The sequence below is a fragment of the Panthera onca genome, chromosome C1 (assembly GCF_046562875.1).
Source record: "Panthera onca isolate mPanOnc1 chromosome C1, mPanOnc1 haplotype 2, whole genome shotgun sequence".
Taxonomy (NCBI): domain Eukaryota; kingdom Metazoa; phylum Chordata; class Mammalia; order Carnivora; family Felidae; genus Panthera; species Panthera onca.
This window is the reverse complement of record NC_138346.1, coordinates 28,115,330-28,137,641: the sequence shown is the minus strand read 5'-3', so window position 1 is coordinate 28,137,641 and position 22,312 is coordinate 28,115,330. Positions and strand designations below refer to the sequence as shown.

The window sequence follows — 22,312 nt, the reverse complement described above, 5'->3', positions numbered from 1 at the left end:
CATTACACATTTTTTCACTAGTTTGGGTATTTAATGAGGGGTGTGTGTGTGTGTGTGTGTGTGTGTGTGTGTGTGTGTATGTATGTGTGTCTACTTATCTTTCAATCAAAAGCTTGGGACCGGGTTGGGGGGGGGGTGCCTGGGTGGCTCAGTTGGTTAAACATCCAACTTTGGCTCAGGTCATGATCTCACAGTTGGTGAGTTCAAGCCCCACATCAGGCTCTATGCTGATAGCTCAGAGCCTGGAGCCTGCTTCATATCTGTGTCTCCCTCTCTCTCTGCCCCTCCCCTGCTTGCATTCTGTCTCTCCCTCTCAAAAATAAATAAACATTAAAAAAAAAAAGCTTGGGACAGGAATGTTTGGTAAAACTTAAAATGCTACTTGGTTCTCATTGCCTATTTGCTTGTCAATTTATTCATGAAAATTCTTTTTCATATCTCAGATGCTGGGAACTTAGTGCTGGAAACATCAAGTGGATTTATCAAGCTCCAATCTTAGCAGCTATCGGGGTGAGTGTAAAAAGCCTGTGTAGTAGAAAGAAAGGAATAGGATGCATAATTAAGTTGCTGCTAAAACTGAGAGAGAGTTTGTCTGTCTCTTTCTTCTACAAAGAGTGTATCTGTCTCTTTCTTCTACAAAGGTTTAGGAGACTCGCACATTACAGCAATAGCTGTTGGGAGGGTCTGGGCTAGGATCATACCAGTACTTGTGGCTGATGCTGAGATCCATGCAGAAAGCACAGACCTTGCTTTAATCAGCTAGCACATGGTTAAATTCCAGGGCTTCAAGATATCTGTGACCATTTACATGTTCAAGGAATTGGAAGGTCCTAAAACTCTTCTCTCTCTACATCTGTTATATTATAGCTCCACTTTACTGTTCTGATCACCTGGTAGTAAGTAGGTCAGGAGGAGAGGACAAATAGTGGGAGAACAGAGGAATTACTGGGAGAAAGAAAACTGATAGGATGCTTCATTATAAAGCATTGACTAAACCTCTTCCTTGGCATAATGTCTTCCAGTAGTTAAGAGGATGCTATGTGGAGACATATTCCACAGAATCCTGTCTGATATGTATTAGAAAAAGACTGGAGTAGGCAATGTGTATTGCATGGACCTTATCTGCCTATAATATTTCACGGGTGTATTATATCTGTGTTGTGAAAGAAAACAAAGTTACACTTCTTTGTGTCTGACAAAACTCACCAAAATGTTTACTCTTGACTTCCCTTGAAGGCTTTATCGCTTCTCTGTGGTTTGATGAAGAAATTATACCATCTCATGTTTTCTTGTGTTAATTCAAGATTATAAACATCTTAATACAATGACTTATGTTCCCATATTAACTGTTAAATCATTTGAAAGTAATGTAGGAGTCTAATTCTTAATGATTTTCTTTTTTTTTGTCTTTCTTTGTTCTCCAGTTTCTTACTTTTCTCATTTGTTTTCTGTAGCACAATGCATCACCCAGTTTGTCATTATGTTGCCACACTGGATACAGAGGGACAGCTATTAATGGGACTGAGGTTTTGTAGTATTTATCCAGAGTCAGAGAAAAGCTTGTTTATCTCATAGGAAAAATGCAGAAAGAAAAATAGAAAAGATTGAAAAGGACTCTTCATTTCAAAAGCCCATTGGTGTAAGTGCTTATGGGGGAAATAAAATGTAGAACACTTTTAGAGAAGCCGGTTTGTATCCTTGCGAAAACAGCATGTTAGCAAAGTAGAACAGATTCTATGTCATAGGAGAAGCTATAAACAGACTGTGGGTAAATGAACGAATGACTTACATTTATAAACTCTTATCATTTAATTTTAATTTTAATGAAGGGCTGCTTTCTTAGTCTGGGGATAAACCACCCCATCAAACCATTTGGTGGTAAACTATATCCCTGGGGGAACATGAATGAAGTTAAAGATACAAATTAACTTTATGAAGTAGGGTCTGGTGTTTACCACTCTGATTTCCCTTTTATCTGCTAATACTCTATCCTCATCTGTGCTTCCCCACCTTTCATTTTCTTTCCTCCTAGTTCCTCCTCTACGGGGTTCGCTCATCCATCACTTACCATCCTCTTTTTAAGGGGTCTTCTTACTTTTAGTGTCTTCAGTGCTTTGTACTAGAATTGTGAAATAAGAGATAATTAAACATTATATGAAAATGTAGGTGAGTTTAAGAACATCAAGTTTGAGTTTTCATTTGCTGGAAAGAAAAGACCTGTGAAAAGTCTAAGAGATTCTCGCAAAATTAATAACTGAAGCAGAGGACAGTGGAGAAAAGTAAATCATAGGACGTCTTCCATTGAAACCGTTGATTTAAAATTTTTTTAATGTTTATTTATATTTTAGAGAGAAAGAGAGAGAGAGCACACAAGCAGGGGAGGGGCAGAGACAGAGGGAGATGCAGAATCCAAAGCAGGCTCCAGGCTGTCAGCACAGAGCCTGACCAGGGGCTCCAACTCACAAACTGTGAGATCATGACCTGATCTGGGACGCTTAACTGACTGGGACAAAGTGGGACACTTAACCAACTGAGCCACCCAGGCACCCCCAAAACCATTGATTTTTTAGCCAAAGCTTTGTGTTTTTGTGTTTGTTTGTTTGCAGATCTTAGTTACAACGTCAACATGGATGAGAAGTTTATTTGCTGAGGTTTCTAAACTGAAAAGTAAAACAGTAAAGTTAGGTGATTATGGAGGTTCTTAGAAGATTCCCCATTGGGGAAAGAGAGCTAGAAATGATGGTACACTCAATGCATTTTGAAGAAAACTTAGGGGGAAGCCACTTTCATATTCTCGAACTAAAATTATGACAGCTCCAAAGCAAGAATTCTTAAATGTTTTTCCAATGTCACAACACCCATTCATTCTCATGAATCAGAGAAGATTCAAGAGAAGCTTTCTGTTCTTTGAGCGACCATTTTGTTTTAGTATTACAATTCAGTTATCACAGTTCCCTTTAAGATCCTCTCATTTCACTGTAGAACCAGTCTGTAAGGAAAGAGGTGTGCCTGAACCTCGTCCTCGTGTTCTGAGTGACAAGGCTCCCTCCTCTCAGCTCCTCAGCGTCCTGAAGCTGGGAAGCATGGCAAATAACAGCAAACACTGCACAGTGCTTACCTTGCAGTGGGCACTGTTTTAAGTGCTTTATTTACATAGATTTATCTAATCTTCTAGAAGAGGAAACTGCCCGAGGTCACACAGCTAGTAAGTGATGGAGTAAGTGGCTGGTAAGTGGGGATTCTAACTTCAGGCCCACTGTCTCTACCCAATGAACTCCTTGCACCTATAATAAAATCTAACGTTCCTGATAGTCTAGAGAAGTCCCCGGTCACTCGTGCCTGCACCATTTACATGCAGTACCTCAGCCACATTGTTTTCCTTTCAGATCCTTGAACTTGTCCACCTCTGCCTCCTCAGGGCTCTCCCACATTCTGCTCTGTACCCCTGGAAGGTGGGGATGTGCTTTCTTCCATTCCTCACTTTAAATGCCACTTCTTCATTGTGGCCTCCTTGATGCCTCCAGTCTAAATTAGGTCACACCTGTCATAACCCACAGAGCAATGTGAGGTTTTTTTCCTTCTGAAGATCATCACAATGTGTGAAGCTCCTAATTGTTGAGCGTCCATCTTGCCCTCTAAGCTACAAGGATTATGTGATCAAGAACCATATTTTCCCTAAACTTCTATATTTCTAGTGCCTAGCAGGTTTCCTGGTGCAGAGTGGCCACTCAATAAATATTTGTTGAAAAAATAAAACCGGTGTGCGAAGTAGATGCCCTGGGGAACTGGTAAGAGGCAAGAAGTGAAATGAGAGCACCAAGCAAAGTGCTGTGTAATTTACAGAACCTCTGCATTTCCTGTAACCTTTTCATTTCCAGAGAAGGTAACTAGAGTCCACGCAGATAAAGGTCACAGATAGTGTGACAAAATAAGACTAAGCACGGTTTTGACCATGTTCTTGTCACTTGCACTCCAAAACGTGTCAAGATTGTTTCTTGAATTTATGGGAAAAAGGTCTTACAATTTTTAAGGCAATATTTACAGTTTTTATATATTAACTTTGGATAAAATATTTGTTTTTCAAACTTGCATTGCATGTGGCAGGGTTTTATGTAATTAGATATGCTCCATATACGCTATCAGAAATTATTCGCCAAGAATTTTAAATATAGGTTGGATCCCTCACTTAATTCTGGCTTTGGATACTGGAATAGCAGAGATTCTATTAATTGGAATTTTGTGTATCTGGGAGTAAAATCTGGGAGTAAATGTGATCAGAAGTTCTAAGCTATATATAAAGCAAACTGAATTTAAGAGAAGATAGGAGTTTATAGAGAATAAGCATTTATAGGTTCTAACTTGAAGAAGTCATATCGAGAGAATCGAATTTTAGAGATCATCAGACTTTAGTATAAATTTAGGATGAACCACTGTATTTTGGAATCACACAATCTAAAATTATAGCACTGTTGTTGGCTTTGTTTTGTTCACAAGTGTTAAAACCATGTTTAAGAGAACATCAGAAAACATTAGAAAACATTCATTTTTTTGTTCTGATAATAAACATCTGCCAATATAACAATTTGTTATTCACCTGCAACACGCTGTTGATTTGAGGATGGTTAAGAAAAAATTCTTCTGTATAACATCAAACTCTGAGAGGAATACTTCCTGGTCGACAGCAGAGACGGAGCGTTGTTTTGGTGCTGGGCCTTCCAGAACATCGATGGAAGGAAGAAGAGGGCACGCAGGGCAGCATGGTCTGGAAGAAGTGGTAAAGGTGAAGTTGGCGGATGTAATCCATCCTGACCAAGGGGGCCACCGCCCCCGGAGACAGGAGGACCTACATTCACACAGGAGGCTAAGGGGCAGACTCCTAACCCTGGAGATGCTGCAGGGCAAGTGTGGTTGTGGCAAGCTCCCAAGGCAAAGAAGGATGGGCCAGGTCAAACAAAGTCCATATTCTTCCCACATTTGCTCATTAAATACTTCGGTTTGTCTGCTTCAGGGCTGGAGAGAGTGAAGGGGAGAACGGAAGTGCACGTCCGTTGAGCAGCGCCCCCTGGCAGGGACAATCGGGACCAGGAGAAAGCACCCCTCCCCCCGCATGTGTCCAAAGGCAGAGCTGAAAATTGCAGGGGCCCAGAGATGGGTTTATAGAGGTTTTACAACAGTGGGCTGCTTTCCTATACATAAATTCTGACTTCTTTCTCTGAGGATGTCTTTTATGATAGACACGTAGAAGTGAACACTCTACATGAAAGGGGGATATGCTGATTTCCCAGAATATAACTAGGGCTTGGAGAGGGCATATCTCACGCAGTCTATTCATTCACTCATTTAACAAGTCCCGATTAAACACCGAGAACGTTGCGGGCGCTGGGTGAGGCAATGGCCGTGATACGGTGGGGCGACAGACACCAGTTCCTCCTGAAGCTTAAGCAGAGTGGGTGAGGCAAACATTTAAACGTGACAAGTGCTGGGGTGAGGTTGGAACAGCTTCTGAGGAAAGCTGACATTGAGCCTGAAGCCTCGGAAAATGAGCTACCCTCGTGAGGGAGGGGGAGCAGAGGGAGTGAGAGAAGGATCCCGGCCAAGAGGGCTCTGGGAACAAAGTCTCAGAGATAGCCTGCGGGGCCAGAGGTTTCCAGGCTGAAGTTTTGAGTTCTTTGTTTCAATTCACTGTGCATCACTTTGAATCCATCTTTAAATTTTTAATTGAGAGAGAATCTAATGTGTACATTTGCATTATTTAAAAACCACATTTGCATAAAATTGATTCTATATGTGACTGGTTTTAATGCTGATGAGGGGGTCATTTTATTCACCTTCTCGGTTTTGGTTTTTTCTTTGTTTTATCTGTGCTTTGCCTGAAGTAGACCTTTAAGCAAAATTTTACAAGAGGTTCACATGAGAGATGCGAGGACTCTCTAATTTTCTCTTAGAATCGTGTCTTCATCCTCTAAAATAAAATTGAAGAATGTCACCAGGACGCTTCTTCTTGGTCTCGTTCTTTTATCATTCCATTTGCCCCGCGTATAACGTCATTTTTCCGTCTACAGGCTCAGACCTTCCTTTGGCGCAGGGACTTCTCCCTCTTATATTTTTATTGGTTTGTTCAATTTATCATTATCTTTTCTGCAGAAAGAGAAATAAATCTGCATGATAACTTGCAATTCCCTATTGTCCACACAAGCACCTCTCCCCTTATCGTGTGGGTGGGTCTCTTTGTTCTTTACCTCCCGTGTGGGAAGTGTCTTCAGTGGTCTTCCACATTGCTGGATGTGTTCTCCTGCTTTGTTAGATCTGCTGTTTGCTGTTTCTAATACTGATTTTAAGACTTGATTATATCTTATTTTATTTAATTCATTTATTTAAAAAATTTTTTAATGTTTATTTTTTGAGACACACACACACACACACACACACACACACACACACACACACACAGTCAGGGATGAGTGGGGGAGGGACTGAGAGAGAGAGAGAGAGAGAGAGAGACACACACACACACACAGAATCCGAAACAGGCTCCAGGCTCTGAGTCGTCAGCACAGAGGCTGACGTGGGGCTCGAGCTCATGAACCGTAAGATCATGACCTGAGCCGAAGTCAGATGCTTAACCGACGGAGCCATCCAGGCTCCCCAAACTTGATTATAGTTTAGATTCTTTACAATCTTTTCTTAATCCATCCTGCTCTTTAAGTTTCTGTCTCCATCTCAATCTGCGGCAACTCAACTCTACTTTATGGACAGTACGGTGCAGTGGTTGAGTGCATGCTATTGCGTCCAGGCGGCAAGGGCCTCAGGAAGCCTCTGCCACGTGCCGGCTGTGTGACTGGGAATAATTTGTGTAAACTGTTACTCAGATTCCTCATCTGTAAAATGGGGCAATAATATGCCTATCTCCTGTGAAGACTGAGTCACTTCGCGTAATACACTTAAGTGGTCAATAACTTAGTTTCTAATCACCCTTTATTCTATACTTTCCTAAATTATTCAGAGTAATTATTTGGAATTTCACCCAACTATTGTCGCAGGTATTGGCATATTTTGTTAGCTGATCTTTTAAGGCAGCACGTTTTACTCAATCTTAGTTTTTCTTAATTCTTTCCATAATCCACTTCCTTGTCCTTAAATGCATTGTCTTAGTTATTAAACTGATGTTTTGGATGTGTGTATTTTCTGTAGTCAAATTCTTGGGAGTTTTCAGTATTTACTTAGTGTGGTCCGCTGGCCAATTCCTGGTCGTGAGCTTTTTAATATGGATGGAGTTTAAGGTTGGCCTGCCTGAAGCCATCTACAATTTTTCCTTTTCCAGGAAGAGGAAATGACAAGTGATAGTCCCCAGTTGGCATTGCTTCCATAGCTCTGCCAGCTTTAGTTCCTATCACTTCGTCCTTTAAGGGTAATTACACAGCATCGCTTCTCACCAGTTTGACTCCCAGCTGCACTGTATCGCCCGGGGCTGTAGTCATAGGGAGAGTAGAATTAATGGGGCCTGACATGAGTGGCTGTTCACAAAGTAGCACTCATGTGACATCTGTGAGCAGCTCTCACCCTCTTATTGAAAAAGATTTTGTGTCTTAGGCACCGGCGTGGCTCAGTCAGTTGAGCATCTGACTTTGGCTCAGGTCATGATCTCACTATTCTGGAGTTGGAGCCCCTCATCAGGCTTGCTGCTGTCAGCACAGAGCCTGCTTGGGAGTCTCTGTCCCCCTCTCTCTACCGCTCCCCTGCTCATGCGTGCTCTCTCTCTGTCTCAAAAATAAACAAACATTAAAAAAAAAAAGAAAATGATTTTACGTCTGGAGCCAGGTGTTGCGGTGGGTGAGGATGAATGGAGGTCCTCAGCTCTCATGTTTTGCATTTTTTTTTTTATCCTCCTGAAGAGAAGGTATAAGATAGTGGTTAAGAATTCACAGCACAGACTCACACAGACCTGGGTCAGATTCCCCTGATAGCTGGGTAGCTTAGGTCAAATCAATTGATCTCTTTGGGCTGGAGTTTCTTCATCCGTAATAAAGGGACCTATGCTTGTCCCATATTCCTGTGAGCATTTAAACTCAGGTGTTCAATAAATGGCAGCTCTTACTGGCCTGAAAAATCCTTATTCTTCCGCCAGCTCAGTGCTCCTGTGTCCTTCCTCCAGGGTACGGGGCTCAAGTCTCAGCCCCTAGTTCTTATAAGAAGTGTGAAATCAGTGAGAGGTGAGAGCATAGTCAGTAGGTACGATGGCAAAGAAGGTGGCAGGGGGCTGAGGGCTGATGGAGACGATCAGCTGGACCCAGGAGAGGGGCACATGAATCACCCCACAACCCAAATTCTTCGAATTCCAGAAATGGTTGAAAACTCGGCAAGACAAGTTTTATTTTCCAAGATCCAGAACTTGATCGGGCCTCTCTTCCTGCTGTTCATCTGCCGCTAACACAAGCCCACTCTTGGCAACCCACATTACCGTTATTCCTAAGGAGTGACACTTTCTGGACTGCAGGCATCTCCAGGGCCTCAGGCTTCTACTTCCCTATGACCCTAGACCTGGAGATCTTTTCTTTTTCTTCATTTTGGATCTCTTCTCTGATTCTTGTGGCCCTCAGACATAAAAGGGCTTATCCTACCAACACCTCCCCAACATTTTTAAAACCAGAACTTGATTATCTCTGGGGTTCTCACACCTGTAATATTTCAAATTCAATCTAACTGCCTCCAGTGGGGGCCTATTCTTAGACAGCATCTTGTTTTGTGTGTGCCTGAGAAGTGTTTTTAAAATATTGTTTTAATTGAAGTGTACATAACATACAGTGTTAATTTTAGGCGTACAACTTAATAGTTTAACAATTATGTACATTACTCATTGCTCATCAAGATAAGTGTGCTCTTAATCCCTTTTATCTATTTCATCCATGCCCCACATCATTTGCTTTTTTTTTTTTTAAACCTACATACTTCACTCAATACTTTTCATATGTCATAAGAAGGACAGCATCCCCCAAACAACTCTATTATTCCTCTCCCTAAGATCTATACAGAAGCTGGGAACTCATTTCAAAAAGGGCAGGTAGTTACATTTGTATAACTATTATCCTTTATTCTGCCAGTCTGCCACAGGACTTCATCTGAACTTGGGTTTGGAAATTCCCTATGGATTCTGGCAGATCATCCTTTGGCATTTTTAGTTTCCAGTGCTGTTGAAACTTTTTATCTCTGTGTTTTCATGAGGGCAACTCAAGAATCACTAGCTGTCCAGTATCTTATCTCAGAGTCCCTCTTTCACATATATGGAATGGGTAATTTATGGTTTTTGAATACAAAGAAGTTCAATTTGTATAACTTTTTATAAACATCTTGATGGCTAAGTTAATAATTCTTTGTAATATTACCTTCTCTTTCAGCTCAATTTTATTCTGTTTCTGAATACGGTTAGAGTTCTGGCTACCAAAATCTGGGAGACCAATGCAGTTGGGCATGACACAAAAAAGCAATACAGGTAATTCCAGGACAGGCATCTACCAGAGGAAATATTTTGGTTACTATTTAGAGTAAAGAACAGGTATTGATTGATCTGAAATGTCTCTGAGAGATAAATTTGTGAATATGAATTTTCATTTGGTTTAGTTATGCCATTTATCAGAAATGCATATATATATTTTAGGAAAATCTAAGTAATCCAGAACCTTCCTAATGTGCTTACATTTTAAGTATTAAGTATAATTTTTTTTATCTGTTCTTAGCAGATTGGGATTTTCCCATAAACAATGTGACTACCCAGAAAATCTCTTGTTGATGATCTTAGCAGACAATTTTATCTGTGTTCTTTTTTTTCAATGTTTATTTATTTTTGAGAGAGAGAGAAAGAGAGCAAGTGGGGGAAGGGCAGAGAGAGAAGGAGACAGAATCTGAAGCAGGCTCCAGGCTCTGAGCTGTCAGCACAAAGCCCAACACAGGGCTCGAACCCACCAGCCGTGAGATCATGACCTGAGCTGAAGTTGGATACCTAACCGACTGAGCCACCCAGGGGCCCCTCTGTGTTCTTAAAATAATATGTCATAACTGAAAATATCAAGAAGGTGGGTTTGCTGTATTGTTTCCAATCTGTCCATCAAACTGGCCCCTACCAAATATAAATTTTTAAGAACGTTCAAATACACTGAGCAAGACACATTATTCAGTCTTTCATGAAGAAAAGGGCAAATCGAGTGTTTATGATCATTATCAAGCTATCTTAAGGGTATTCCCACTTTTCCCAATGACAATTTTGGGAGTCCCGAATAATAACAGCCTCTATCCAACTGTACACACATCCAGTGGTCAGGTGGATGTGGATTGATCTTTATAATCCCAAAGTAATAACCACTTCTTTCTGTCTTGGACTGTTAGGAAATGCTGTCTGAGACACAGAAAGGAAGAAACCATAGTCAGTATTTTGGTTCAGTGTCACAACTGTTCTCGAAGCCCTTTGTTGAATTATTTCCCTCTACTGTGTAGGCAACTTTCACTGTCAGGCAGAAAAGATGACGGGTATAGACTGGAGTCTGGGATAAGACACACACTGAACAAACCAGTAGCTGCAGGCTCCAATTATTTTTAATGTGCTGCAAGCGGTATTATTATAATATAAATTGTGCCTAAGAGTTTACAGTGAAGGACCTTTGCCATACTAATATAGCCTGTCTCCTGTCACATCCCACTGATGAAGACAAAGGCCAGGGGATGACAGAACAGTGGAAAATGTAAATAGCTCTTCAATTTTCTCCATAAAGTGGAAAAGTACAAAGGTTTTTGAAAGCTGCTTATTTCTCTAGTTCTGAATAAAAGCTCCTTATTTTTATAGTTCTAAATGATGTGAACTTGAACTCTCAGTTAAAAGTTACCAAAGAGACTTGAGAAAAAATTCTGGAGAGAACAAAGGGTGAATTATCTTAAAACATAGTTTGAATAGGCAATATTTTGAGTTCATGCATGGGGGAGTATTTCTCAAAACAATGGAAGAGAAAAATTCATCAAGGATTAAAATAATCTATTCAGAATTCAGAACATATTTTTAAATAATCTGGGGCCCAGAAGTGTTTTAAGTTTGAAGTGATTAATTTGAACAGAGTCTAGACTAATGTCAGGTAGTCAGGGAAAGTATTTTCCAGCCACATACATTTTTTTTTTTTAATAACTGAAACACCCTTCGTATTCTTACTAGTGTCCAAAGTTCAAAATGTGGTGAGGAAAGGCTCTGTCTTTCTTTTTATTTACCACATCAGTTATTTTAAAACAAGACTGGTGTGTAGAAAATTAAATAATATATCAGATTTAACAGCAAGGCTGATGCATTTTTTGTTTTTTAAAAAATTTTTTTAATTGTTTATTTAATTTCGAGAGAGAGGGAGAGAGAGAGAGAGAGAGAGAGAGAGAGAAAGAGAGAGAGAGAGAGAGAGAGCATGAGCAGGGGAGGGGCAGAGAGAGAGGGAGACACAGAATCTGAAGCAGGGTCCAGGCTCTGAGCTGTCAGCGCAGAGCCTGAAGCAGGGCTCAAACTCACAAACTGTGAGATCATGACCTGAGTTGAAGTCAGATGCTTAACTGACTGAGCAACCCAGGCACCCCTGCATTTTTTGTTTTAAATTACAACTCAATCCCCTTGCAAAGTAAGAAAAGATTGCCAGAAGTGGAAGAACATGAGCTATGAGAAATGCAAGATTGAATGGACAAGAACATTGGAATGTTTTGGCTAATTTGACTTTCCATTCAGTGTTAGACAAAGATCGTATTTATTGTTTATTATTTTTGGAATAAATTCAACCAATGTCTATTATGCAGTATGATAGTAAAGAGGGCAGATTTTAAGGCTGAATCTTGTACTCATTGTCTGACTTTAGGTGAATACTTTGTTTTTCCGAGCCTCTGTCCTCATCAGGCTATGGGATGATAACAGCTCTTACATGGTTGGCAGAATAAAAGGAGGCAGCCAGTATAGTATGTAACAGGGGCGTCATAGGCAACAGCTTCATTGACTGAGTGCCCTTTTTGTGCCACACAAGAATTCAAAGTATAAGAAGACATGGTTTCTGTGTGCAAAAAAAATTTGTGTGAGTGGTGAGAGAAAGAGAGAGAGAGAGATTAATTTAATTAAACAAAGTGAGGACAGTACCAGTAGAGATGCACTTACAAAGTGTTAGGTGTATAGATAAAAGGAGAAGATTAATTCAAGCTCAAGAGGGATCGAAAAAGGCTTAAGGGAAATAGTAGTTTTTTTTCAAAAAGCTAAGTTGACTCTGACAAGGAAAGTAGAGATCTTCCAACACTTTTCACCTGGGGAGAGAGCTGTTGCAAGAATTGAGTATCTATTTTCTAAATAGGACACTGAGTCCCACGGACCCTTCGATTCCTTTACATTCCTCTCATGGCTTTGCCCTTGGAGGCAGAGCCGCCACCGTGTTTTCAGCAAGCCAGAAGGCCACGTTCAGTTGGTGCGTCCCTGATCATCTCACTAGGCAGCTGTGCCTTTTCAGAGAGCCGGGTTGCGAAGACGTACAGTGTGCGTGAGTGACCAGATGGACGCCGAACAAATCAGTGCCCAGGATTGCTGAATGATTTGATGTGAGTGCGAAAATCCATCTTTATAAGCGAACGAATGACCCATGTATCCATCGGCCTGGTACGTGCCCCTGCTTCAACTTACCCCTGGCACTGGAGGATAAATTTTCAAAGAGGATGTAATCATAACTTTTATACAAATATAAATGAACACACTTCAAAGATTTTATTGAAGTCATTAATGAAGGAACTGGTAAGACATTACACACGCTTAAAAGGGAATCATGAAGGCTGAAATGAATTTACAAATGGATGCAAATTAGTAAAACTTGTTAATATCCACAGGGCTAAAATTAGTGACATTCCACTGGGCACAATTTACATTTCTGTGGACAGGAATTATTTGCACTACTATGGTAGGCCAATTTCTAAGATGCATACTCCACCTTCCCCACCCCCTCCCCGCCCTGCCAAGATTACCTTCCCCCTGGTGTACATGCCTCTATAATCATCCTCCATACCCCTTCTTGAGCAAGACCTGCGATAGGACAGTTTCTCCCTTGCTTAGGTTACATTACAAGGCAAAAGTGATGGGGTAGTGACTCCTGTGAGTGACAGCCTGGAGAGAGATCCTCCTGCTGGCTTTGAAGAAGTAATCCCACATGTTGTGAAGGCATATGGCTAGGACCTGAGGACAGTCTGAGGGCAGCTTGTAGGAACTGAATCATCCCTGGCCAATAGCCAGCTCCCAGTCCTACAACCTCAAGGAGCTGAGATCTGCTAGCAGTATGCATGAACTTGGAGAAGAGCCCTGAGGTCCAGATGAAAACACAATCCTGGTGGCTGACACCTTGATTTTGGCCTTGTGACACCCTGAGCAGAAGACCTATGTACATCATGCCTGGACGTGGGGCATATAGAAACTGAGAGTGAATAAATGGATATTGTTTATGTCGCTAAATTTGTGATAATATGTTACATAGCAATAGAAAATAAATTCACTTATCATGTTTGCTGCAAATTAACTTTTACCTCTACAGAATTGTAAAAGAGCCTAGTCATAGAAAAAGAGAAAAAACAGATGGCTGAGCTAGCAGGATTCCCACTAAATTGCAGTCTTTGACAACTGTTTCTTGCTCTGCTTTGAACCAAACTGTCCCTAAAATTTTATATTTGTGCTCATTTCACAATGTGTTGCACTTCTTTCTTCCCCCTTCCCTTCCCTTCCTCTCCCTTCCCCTCCCTTCCCTTCCCTTCTCCTCTCCTCTCCTTTCTTTCCCCTCTCCTCTCCTCTCCTCTCCTCTCCTCTCCTCTCCTCTCCTCTCCTCTCCTCTCTCTTTTTCTTTCTTTCTTTCTTTCTTTCTTTCTTTCTTTCTTTCTTTCTTTCTTTTTCTTTCTTCTTTTTCTTTAACCTAGTTTATGGCTCCTAGTCACACACAATAGGAACAATCAAAGTTAGCTTGAGTTTGAGAATATCTCCAGGGGGATTTATCCATTCATTTTAAAAATATTTTTTTAATTTAACGTTTATTTATTTTGAGAGAGAGAGAGAGAGTGAGCAGGAGAGGGGCAGAGAGAGAGACACACACAGAATCTGAAGCAGGCTCCAGGCTTTGAGCTGTCAGCACAGAGCCCCACGCAGGGCTCAAACTCACGAGCTGTGAGGTCATGACCTGAGCCGAAGCTGGACACTCAATGGACTCAGCCACCCAGGTGCCCCTATTCAATCATCTTAAAAGAGGAAATGCAATTTCCTTTTCAGGGTCATGTTAAACAAGACTTGTAAAGTTCTGCAAATGTAGTTAGTGCTGTCCCCCTTTATCTGATTAGACTGAATTCCAATGTCATGAAGTTACTCACAGTGTCTTGCTCATTTATGCAGTGATGGAAAAGGATAGTCACTTGTCAGGATTCAGGAGGACAGGCATATCCCAAGGAGCCTCTGAAAGTTGAAAGGTTTAGTTAGGTCAGAGAAATCCATGGTCTTACCATGGATGCTGCCTTGAATGAAACAGACTTAAGGTAGAATTTTCAAACTAAGTAGACTGTAGATGAGTCAAAGTATGAAGTGTGGGGCTAGAACAGCACAGGGGAAAGCCCATAGGCCACTGGGGAAACTGTGAGCCTGAGGCAGAGCAGACGGCTCTGAGACAAGAGGAGCAGATGGTCTAGGCACTACTGAGAGATACAAGAGGCAGAGGAGAATGAGATGGGACACATATGCAACTCTAAATGTCTAAGTTAGGCTTTTGAATATGATTTTGTGGGACACCCAGGTCTGCAGGAACTGATAAGATGGTTATGATAGGAAAGTGGATGTGTCTGGAAGATGATCCCTATGAAAGCCTTAGACTATTATAGCTCTTATAAACTTCTGGGCTCTGTTACCTCATTTTAGAGGAAAGAAAACTGAATCCCAGTCACTTAGGAAGTTAATGGCAAATCTGGAACCTGAATCCAGTTCTGTTTAATTTCAGTCCATTGTGATCTCTGCTTATCCACACTGTTTATTTCTAAGAAGGAAACTAGGTAAGTATATACATAAGTAAACAAATAAAGAAGGAAGGAAGGAATGAAGGAAGGAAAGAAAGAAGGAAGGGAGGGAGGGAGAAAGAAAAGTAGCTGGAGGAAAGACCAGTAAGAAAGGGAGAAGGTTACAATTGTTTGAGATTACTGGGGCATAAATGATTTCCAAAGAAGGGAATATTTGAGGAATAAGAAAGAAGAAGCCAGGGGCGCCTGGGTGGCTCAGTCGGTTAAGCATCTGACTTCGGCTCAGGTCATGATCTTACGGTCTGTGAGTTCGAGCCCCGCGTCAGGCTCTATGCTGACAGCTCAGAGCCTGGAGCCTGTTTCAGATTCTGTGTCTCCCTCTCCGACCCTCCCCCGTTCATGCTGTCTCTCCCTGTCTCAAAAATAAATAAACGTTAAAAAAAATTAAAAAAAAAGAAAGAAGAAGCCAGATTGGCAGATTCTTGGATAAAAGTACAAAAGAACCCCCTCCCCCCCCAAAACCCCAAAGCCAAACACCAGAAAATGATGTGCTGGGGTGTACTAGTGATCTACTGTGCAAATGAATTACCACAAACATAAGTGGCTTAAAACCAAACCAAAAAAAAAAACTTGCTATTTTAACGTTTCTGTAGGTCAGAAATCTGAGCATGGTTTACATGGACCTCCTCCCTCAGGATCTCTTATAAGGGTCAACTGAGATGTCAATCAGGGCTACAGGCTTATCTTAAGGTTGGACTGGGGAAGAATCCGCTTCCAAGTTTATGAGATTATTGACAGAATTCAGTTTTTTCTTGGCTGATGCCACCCCACCCTGCCACATGGGCCACTCAGTAGACTAGCTCACAACATGGTTGCTTGCTTCATTGGACCAAACAAGGGAGAGGCTTTGCTATTAAGATGAAAGTTACAATCTTATGAAATGTAATCACAGAAGTGACATCCCATCATTTTGCCTGCAGTCTGTCAATTAGAAACAAGTCCTAGGTTTCTGTCTACACTCAAAGGAAGGGGATTAACAAGAATGTAAATATTAGGTGGGGAATCACTGGGGGCCATTTTAGAGTCAACCAACATACTAGAAACCTGGGGTTCCTCCAGATACACAAGAAAATATATATGAAAAAGTAGTTAAGGGAAATAAAGTCAAATTGCTTAGCTTGCAAAATAAAGGTACAAAACCTAGAACTGTAGATAATTTGTAGAATATTTACAGACAGCAAAAAACATTGACCATATGCAGCTTATAAGAAAATATGAAATGATTAATGGAGATCCAACTGATGAAGAAACTAGGGAGTAGTTAATTTTATTTTAATTAATTAATTAAAAAATTTTAGTGTTTATTTATATTTGAGAGAGAGAGAGAGAGAGAGACTGAGCACAAGCAGGAGAGGGGTGGAGAAGGAGATAGAATCTGAAGCAGGCTCCAGGCTCTGAGCTGTCAGCACAGAGCCCAGAGCCTGAGGCAGGGAGTGAGCTCTTGAGCTGAGCTGTGAGGTCATGACCTAAACGGAAATTAAGAGTTGGACACTTAACTGATTGAGCTACCCATGTGCCCTGGGCGTAGTTAATTTTAAAATGAACAAAACAAATCAAAATGTGGTCTGTGGAAAGTGAAGATAATTAACATGAATGGAAGTAATACTTGTTTAAGTCTCAAACATAGAAGTTAAAGTAAATTTAGGGCAGCAACAAAGGGCATTTCATAGCTTTATGAAAACAATATCTGTTAATCCAGGAGAGTAGAAATGAGATTAGAGAGAATTAAGGGATAATAATCATGGGAAGTGAGAATAAACAATTTGATTTAGTATAAAAAATTTAGCTTTTAAAAAAAGTACTATTTCCCTTAAGCCTTTCTCAGTCCCTCTCGAGCTTGAATTAATCGTTCCCTTTTTTCTATTTAGTATAAATGTGACAGGAAGAGGAGGGAGGGGGAAAAATATCTAGCAGAAGCCATGGGATCTAAAGAGACAGGGAAAAAGTCAGCCTCTCCTAAGCTTGATTTTTTCCTGCAAGCCATCTCCACGGACTGGCACTCTAAGTTGGTTAATAAAAAGGCTTCTTTCAGGAAACTGGCCAAATCGACTCTGGTCCTGGTGCTGGTCTTTGGAGTGCACTACATCGTGTTCCTGTGCCTGCCCCACTCCTTCGCCGGGCTGGGCTGGGAGGTCCGGATGCACTGTGAGCTCTTCTTCAATTCCTTTCAGGTAGACAGCTCCGGCTCTTGCATTGTGGTACCCCCCCACCCCCCCCTGCAACTTTTTTCTCTGCTCCTCTCTCCCGCTTTCATGCACCTGTCTCCTGGGGGGCCACGGAAGGGCGTTATTCTCTGGAGCCTATGCTTTTAACCTCTGCCCACAGCAGGAGCTTCTTCTCACCAAGTCTGGGCAGTGAGACAAGAAAGCATATTGCTGTAAAATATGGAACACGTACAGAGCGGGGACTTCTGCGTGTGTGTATGGAAAATAAACGAAAGTCAAAGAAAAAGAAGGCAGGGAGGAGGCACAAAAGGGAAAGGGAGACAAAAAAGAAGTAGCTGCTACCTGTCTTATCTCATTTGAAAATAATATTACTGTCATCGCTTACATGGCTTACTGCGGACACCACCCTCCTCCGGGGCACTCGCTCGCTGCCACCTCCAGTCGCCTTAAATCTAGTCCCTGTATATAGTCTGGAGGATCTTAAAAATAAATTTGATCATGTCACCCATCTACCCGAAGTACCCAGAGTTTTCCCATTGCACTCAGAATAACATCCAAATGCCATTTGCTGGTGTGCCCAGCCCTATGTGGCAGGGATCCTGCCCGACTGTGACCTCGCGTCACACTGTGCTCCCTGTCACCCACTGAGTTTGAGTCACGCTCCTGCTTCCACACTCTCTGTTCCTCAAACTCATTCCTATCTCAGGGGCTCATACTTGCCGTTGCCTTTGTCTGGAGGGCTCTCCCCACAGCATCCCCAATATTCACAAGGCCTGGCTTCTTCTTGTCACTCAAACCAGCTTAAATGCTATCTCTTCAAAGCGCTCTTCATTGAGTTACCCATTCAATATACCTTCTCCATTCCTCTCTTTCACATTTTGTCTGCATAGCCCTTTTTATCTTACAATTTTCCAGCTTGGCTAGGTGTTTATGTTTTATCCATCTGTATTTCCTTCTAGAATGTAAGCTCTAAGGGAACAGGGACCCCATCTGTCTTGATTAAATTGTTCACCCCTGGCATGCTGAGCAGTTTGCACTGTAGAGGCTCAATAAATACTTTTGAATGAGTGACACAAAAGTTTCTTTGTCTTTTTGCCATATGATAGCCTATGTGTGTAGTTTCCAGCATTCACAATGTATAAATACCTCGTACTCACCAGGTGCTATTCTGTGATCCTTGAGTGACAACATACATGAAGCTAATAAAATGGGAATCAATTCTTTATGGATCTTACAGTGTTTTATTCAGTTACTTGTTTGGTTCAGCTGACACCAAGGAAGGATCTCAGACAAATATAACATAAACTTAAAGATTTGGAAACGTCAGGAGAGAGTAGTTCATATAATTTTCTGAAGGAATCATACCACCACCCACTTTTTCAACTCACATATTTTGACACAAGACACGTCAGCGCTGTGATCTTCATGAATTGTCAGCATGCTAACGTTCTGTTTTGTTCCCCAGGGTTTCTTTGTGTCTATCATCTACTGCTACTGCAACGGGGAGGTAGGTTTGAAGAGCCCCGGACACCCCACACCCCACAGGTGTAGGTCCGAGTCAGCTTGTAAATGGCCATCACGGTGTGGCCTGGATCTCTTCAGGATCCCCAGGAGTGGCAGGAAAAAATGAGCAGGGAGAAAGGGGATATTTCGATCATAAACTATTTTGAGAAAGCAAGAATGAATGGAAATAAGCTACAGTCTTCCTCTTCTAGCACTTCTCAATGTTAATTCAGCTGCAAACCCTGATATCAAAAACAAAAACAAAAACCCAAACACCATGCAACTCGTTGGAATGTAAACTGATACTTGGAAGGACGGTGAATTTCATATTCCAGTTAACACATAAACTTACATTCAATTTCAAGTCCTATGAGAAGCTAAAAAATAAGTTTTCTTGGGACAAGTCCACGAGAATATTTTGATATTTTAAAAACCACACGATGGTGACGGGACACTTTTAGTTCATTGAAGGGTTGGCTGGAGAGCATTAGCCATGCTGTTATCAGCTTACCAGGTTTCCACTGCTTTCCATGGAAATTCCAACTAAGCTCTCTTCTGGTAAATGGTAATAGCAGGGGAACTGAAACCTCAACCACAAGATTGGGAGCAAGAGCCCCACCCTATTAAGAAGTCATTTGCAGTGCCTGTTTTTCGTGGTACGGGCTTCTTTCCCATTTTTTCCTCCCTCAGTATGCCTGTGCAAAGTCACAGTATTACATTTCAAGTTGAGTACCTTCCATGCCATTCCTCGGGCACAGCTGGCACTATTTACCCCCCCTCCTCTTCCACCCAGAATCCTCTGTTCCCTCTCCCACAAGTCAGATGTTTCTATGGGCTGCATTTCAGCTTATATTAAAATACTGTTCTTGGACAAGACCCTTTACCTCTCTCGGAGCCAGTAATAACATGTAGAGGTTTTCTGAGGTGGAGGGAGAATATGTACATCATTCCCTGGCACACAGTGGAAACTCGGCGATTACTATCGCTGAAGGGCAAATATCCGTCTAACAAGGCTTCAGGCTCCCTGATGGTTTCTGACGCACAGTCTTTCCTGTGACTTAGGTTCAGTCCGAGGTGAAGAAGTTGTGGGGCCGGTGGAATCTCTCCATCGACTGGAAAAGGACGCCCCCATGCGGCGGCCACCGATACGGCTCCGTGCTCACCACCTTGACCCACAGCACCAGCAGCCAGTCGCAGGTGGCTGCCAGCGCTCGCATGGTGCTCATCTCTGGCAAAGCCACCAAGACAGCCGGCCACCAGCCCGACAGCCACGTGACGTTACCCGGCTATGTCTGGAGTAACTCGGAGCAGGACTGCCTGCCACACTTGATCCACGAGGAGACCAAGGAAGGTAACGCCAGGCGAGGAGATGAGATTCCAATGGCGGAGTCTCCCAGGCCGTTGGAATTCAACCCAGACCCTGAAGGAAGCAGAGGAGAAACGGAGGATGTTCTCTGAGTTAACATCTGTGACTTTAAAGAGCTGGTCCCTCTGGTTGTGTGAGAGAAGCTTGGCTGGCATTCCTCTGCTTGCGCCCCAGAACTGAAAATTCAGGGTTCAAAGTGTTATTTCACAAAAATTTTCAGGTTGCATGAATTTGATCCTATAAATCCTAAAGACACAAAAGAAGAAGTGTCAGTGGAGTAGTTTATTCTCTTATGTTGGCACCAAGTTCTCTTCCAAATTGTTGTGCGACAAATTGCTCTGTGATTGTTCATTTTTCTGCTGCTCTTGGGTAGAAAACGTTTCACTCCCTTGGCTCTGGTTTTCTCTCATAAATATCACCCTAAGTATGATAGAGATCATTCAGTATGTGTCGTTTCCCTTTTCAGATATGAGCATTCTGTTTTTCTCTTTCTCATTTTAAGGTACTTCTACCGTTGCATTTCTTTGGGGGATGCAGGGGAGCAATTAGGGTCTGAAGATGTACTTTGAAACGTGAGCTAAGAACACACACACACTGGAAAATAAGGGGCTGGGCTTTGATAAGATAATACATTTGTGACATATTTGTTTCTTTCTAGGAACAAGGAGAATTACTCAAAAAAGTATTGCACATATTCCTTCTTTTGAATGTCTCCTTTGTGACCAGCCAAATCTCAGGTCTTCTTCACTCCTCTGTAAAGCTTGACATGTCACACGGTTTTCCGCGTTAGCTTGTGTCTGCAGGCTGATTGTGTTTGTAATCGTTTGTATCGCTGGTAAGGCACACAGCATCCGTGCCTTTTGTTCTGTGTTCTGTTGCTACATTCCAAATGGCATGTGGGATAAATTAAAAGTTTGTTTTAAAAATACATTTTGGGTGAATTGTAAAAATTTTCCCTCGGCATCTAACTTTGTTTTTGAGAACCAACCCAACGTTCCTTCTTCAAATCGATGGAGACTGGCATGTACCTCCAGCACATCCCTGAACTTGAAACCTCAGTATATTGCAGCAGTGAAACATTGATTGAGTGTATGTTAGGTACCCAGCATCCCGTTGGTTTTTATTTACAAGCATTAATTTAATCCTCACTACAAACTTACGGTTAAGTTGTATCACTGTCACCCTTATTACAGATGGCAACGTGACTCACCGAGGTGGACTAACTTGCCCACAAGTGGCACAGCTAGTCATGACAGAACGTGGCTTCAGATACAGATCTACGGACTTGAACCCCGGTTCATGACCATTATGCTCCACTGTAACCAATACATACATTGCCCATTAACCAATCAAAACATTCAATTAATTTCTTTTGGGTAGAGAGTGCTTAAGAACCCTTATTATGTCTTAGCCTCTGAACTTCATGAAGTTTCCACTCTAGTGGGGGAGACAAAGGTATGTAGGACATGAAAATATTACAGAGCAATGTGTTTCTAAGTGAAACAACACAGGTCAAGCTGATCTATCTCATTTTGCTGAATGATTTACCCAACATGCCACTAGTGTCATGATGAATAAGGTACGCTGAGGTCCACACACATTTTTCAAAAATATACTTTCCTGCTATGTTCATTCTTGCCTTCCTCTTCTGTGCCACACAGAGGTAATTTCCTTCTCATCCTGTTTATGGAGGTGCCATTTGCAGATTTAATTTATTTGAGTCTATGCTTTAATGTCACATGCCATGCTGTCTCCTTGTCAGGAGAGAACCATCATGGGCTGAGAGATTCAGTTCTATGGCTAGTTTTCTGTAAGTCTTTATAACGTCATTTAACTTCATTTGTTCAAGTTTTCTATCTTTACAATGAAGGTGGGGCACCTGGGTGGCTCAGTTGATTAAGCGTTGGACTCTTCATTTCAGCTCAGGTCATGATCTCACAGTTTGTGAGATTGAGCCCTAGGTTGGGCTCTGGGCTGAAAGCATGGAGCCTACTTTGGATTCTCTCTCTTCCGCTCTCTCTGCCCCTCCCCTGCCCATGTGCTCTCTTTCTCTCTCTCAAAAGAAATAAATAAAAAAATAAACTCTTTAAAAAATTAAATGAAGATAATATCTGTCTACCTTACAGAAATGTTCTGATGATAAGAGAAATCATATATTGAAAGCACTTTGTAACATAAAAATATCATACAAATACATGGT

At 41.7% G+C, this 22,312-nt stretch overlaps 1 protein-coding gene across 2 annotated transcripts in view; it reads left to right on the top strand.

The window, feature by feature from the left end:
* Window positions 1-21,978, top strand: part of LOC132671885 (parathyroid hormone 2 receptor) — a 115,587-nt gene extending 93,609 nt beyond the window's left edge. Inside the window, exons 9-13 of one of the 2 annotated variants that reach the window (XM_060623281.3) lie at window positions 444-510; window positions 9,393-9,487; window positions 17,111-17,249; window positions 18,709-18,750; window positions 19,809-21,978. In XM_060623281.3, coding sequence (XP_060479264.2) covers window positions 444-510; window positions 9,393-9,487; window positions 17,111-17,249; window positions 18,709-18,750; window positions 19,809-20,204 — 739 coding nt within the window. In that variant the 3' untranslated portion in view covers window positions 20,205-21,978. The remainder of the gene's footprint in view (window positions 1-443; window positions 511-9,392; window positions 9,488-17,110; window positions 17,250-18,708; window positions 18,751-19,808) is intronic. The other variant, XM_078450943.2, reaches the window with a different exon arrangement.
* Window positions 21,979-22,312: the final 334 nt, after the last annotated feature.